Below are 3,183 nucleotides of genomic sequence, written 5' to 3' on the forward strand. Positions count from 1 at the left end.
TATTGTATATGACATGCATGAAATTCAATGTTAAAGCTAAGCTAATGTATAAGAGAGTTTAAGATATCAAAATTAGTGACCAAGACAAGACATGCAGTAGAGGGGCAGAATAATAGCATTTACAAGAAAAGTCTTAATTAGATACCTAGAAGCATTATTTGATCATGGAATGAATTATAGAACATCCTCATTATGTCTAATATATAATACCATAGCTAAAGTTGATCCAGCATAAGTCAAATAACTCCTAAATAAATAACAAAGTCAAGCAAAGTACAGGATCATCTGTACATAGTCATAATAGGGAGCATCACAATACAAATCCTAAAAAAATATCTTGAAGTGGAATTCAATTACAAAAATTTTCAGGAAACATCTACTAAACGTCTAGAACAATTTACAAAAACCTAAATACTCATTTAAATAACAGATTTAAGCAAAAACACTCAAAAGTTCCAAAAGGTCCAAAATTAGGCAAAAAATAGTAACCAATGTACATTGGATTAAAAAAAACATAAAGGCCTTCTAAATTCATACAAAAAATATACAAGTCAATTAAGATGTCTAGATTGTATAAAAAATCAATCCAAATGGAGAATGCATTCAAAAGAATTTTTAGAACACTATAATTGATCAATTGTCCAAATTCAATCATATACAATAAGTGTGACTTTGAAAATTCATATCTCCCTCAAGAAAACATATTTTTTAATATTTTATATATTAAAATTCAATTTTAAGAAGTCAAGAATCTAGGAAAAATATTCATTTAAATTGATAATATCAGAAGTTAATTCAATTTTGTAAAGTTCTCTCAAGTATACAAAAGTTGGACTAAATAGAACATACTAAAAGAGATGATCATAACACGACTTTAAGAAAAGCTTTGTCACAACAAATCCTCATTAACATTGCAATTAGTCCTAATAAATTTTTTAAATTTAAAATTAAATATTTCATGATAATTAGTAAATGCATATAACATAGAAAAGAAAAATAAACATAAAAGACATAGATGATCATTTTCATAATAGACATTATAATGATTGAAAGAAAGCTTTGGTTACCATGAAAAATAGTCATCAATGAATTATAATGATAGTAGAAAACAAACTTCATTAATATAAAAATGACTTGAATAAATAGGCATCATTAAGAAAAGATGATTAGAAAAAACAATCATCAATACCTTTATAATGATAGGGTTAAACGGTCAACAGATGACACCCCAATGATGACTACCAGAAAGATAACTCTTTTTTGAACAATCATCATTCATTCTCTCCCATTTTCCTTGTAGTGTCGTGAGGGTTTGAACCATTACCCTTCAGTTTAGGAGGAAACCTAGTTACCAATCAACTGTCCAATTGATTTTTGCTCTTTTTTGTCCCCTTAAATATATTTGTATTCTTGCACCCCCCCTCATATGGTTTATTTGGGGCAGATTCTACTCCTATATATAATTTGTGGATCTTTGGGTTAAAGATTATAGTTTGAATGGGTATTTTAGTTGATGATATATAATCACAAATCATTTATTATTACCTTAAAAATATATGTTTGATCTTGGACTAGAAACATTTGCTTAGGTGTTATGATATTCCTTATTGTTGTATTCAAAGATTAATTTGGAAAGGTTCAACATGAATAATATTAGTTTGTTTATGACTTTTACTTTTTTCATAAGCCCTCGTTGATGGCATATTAAAGATAACGAAAATAAAAAGGAAATAGAAAAAGACATGTATTTATTCTTCAGTCCATTTTTAAGGAAATTAAAAAGTTTAGCTCTAATCAAACTTATACTTCACCTTATTTTCTCTTTTACTTTTTATTTTATCTTTGAAGGCTTCTAGGTAGATTCTAATAATTTTGCAGTTTCAAATGTAATAAAAATTAATCAAATGGTTGGTAAAAACCCAGTAGCATTATATTTATGATATGGTTTTCACTTTTTAAAATAATTAAACATGAAATTATTTTTTAATTATTTGTGAGAAAATTACTAAGCTTCAAAAACATCATTACTTGTTAGAAAACTTGAGATTTGAGGTGATGATGATTCAATAAAACAATGTGGGGTTGCTGTGTGCTCTTAAATTCCACACTTTTGATTTGCATGTATCCTCGGAAACATACAAACAAAATACTTGTTAGAAAATCTTTGTGGTGTCTTCCCTCCTCTCAACTCACGTCCACATCTATCATGGAAAAGCCTATATTACAAAATCTTTAAATAAAGAAAAAATATGTAATTTTGAAAAATGAAATCTGATTGAAAACATTGTAGTGCCTTGATCAATTCGGGAAAAAAATCTCAGCAGATCCTTGTTAATTACTAATTTTGACAACAAATATATATAGTCCTAAGATCCTATTTAATCTGCAAGTTGAATGACGTCATTTGGTTGCATTAAGATGTGTATTTTTTTTAAGCTATTTATTTCTTATTTAATGAGGTATGATATAAAAAGGCATCCATATCCTCTCCTATCCTATCAACCAAATATATCATAAAGATTTTCTCTGCCAACCAAGATTTCGTGCTCGTTTTCATGCAAATTCCTTCTCTATAAATACCCCTTTCCTGCTTCTCCCTCCACCAACTTGTTCTTGCCGCCTTTCCTCCATGGCTAAGAGTTGTCCAATCTCAACCTTTTTCATTATCATCAGTGTTTTAAGCCATTTCACATCAAGAATAGGGTTAAGACCATGGGCTGATGCGCTCCCATTAGAACGCCAGTCCCTCGATAATGCGTCTCGACTCAGGGTGGATCCCGATGCCATTAGAATGGCCTCTAGGGATTTTGGTAAACTTGTTCATCTACCAAATCCAGCTGCAGTTCTTTATCCTTGTTCCATAGAAGATATTGCATCTCTAGTCAAGTTCTCTTATAATCTTTCCTCTCCTTTTAGTATAGCCGCTAGGGGCCGAGGCCATTGTCACAGCGGACAAGCCATGGCTCCTCATGGGGTTGTGGTGGAGATGAGATCGTTAAATGACTGCAGCCGTGGAAGTGGAATCAGGGTTACCAAGAATTCGATTTTGGGTTCCTATGCTGATGTTGGGGGTGAGCATGTTAGTTTTGTGATGTTTATCTTATTGGTTAATTTTAGTTTTTTATGTTTATCTTTAGTGGTTAGTTACCACCACGTTTAGGAGTTATCTATTATTTTGGGTTC

At 30.6% G+C, this 3,183-nt stretch overlaps 1 protein-coding gene across 2 annotated transcripts in view; it reads left to right on the forward strand.

The window, feature by feature from the left end:
- The first annotated feature begins 2,629 nt into the window (after positions 1–2,629).
- The window catches only part of LOC100852458 (cytokinin dehydrogenase 3-like), a 6,749-nt gene continuing 6,195 nt past the window's right edge, over positions 2,630–3,183 (forward strand). For both annotated transcript variants that reach the window (XM_059737753.1, XM_059737752.1), the window contains exon 1: positions 2,630–3,079. In XM_059737753.1, coding sequence (XP_059593736.1) covers positions 2,630–3,079 — 450 coding nt within the window. The remainder of the gene's footprint in view (positions 3,080–3,183) is intronic.

Source organism: Vitis vinifera, chromosome 7, assembly GCF_030704535.1.
Source record: "Vitis vinifera cultivar Pinot Noir 40024 chromosome 7, ASM3070453v1".
Classification (NCBI taxonomy): domain Eukaryota; kingdom Viridiplantae; phylum Streptophyta; class Magnoliopsida; order Vitales; family Vitaceae; genus Vitis; species Vitis vinifera.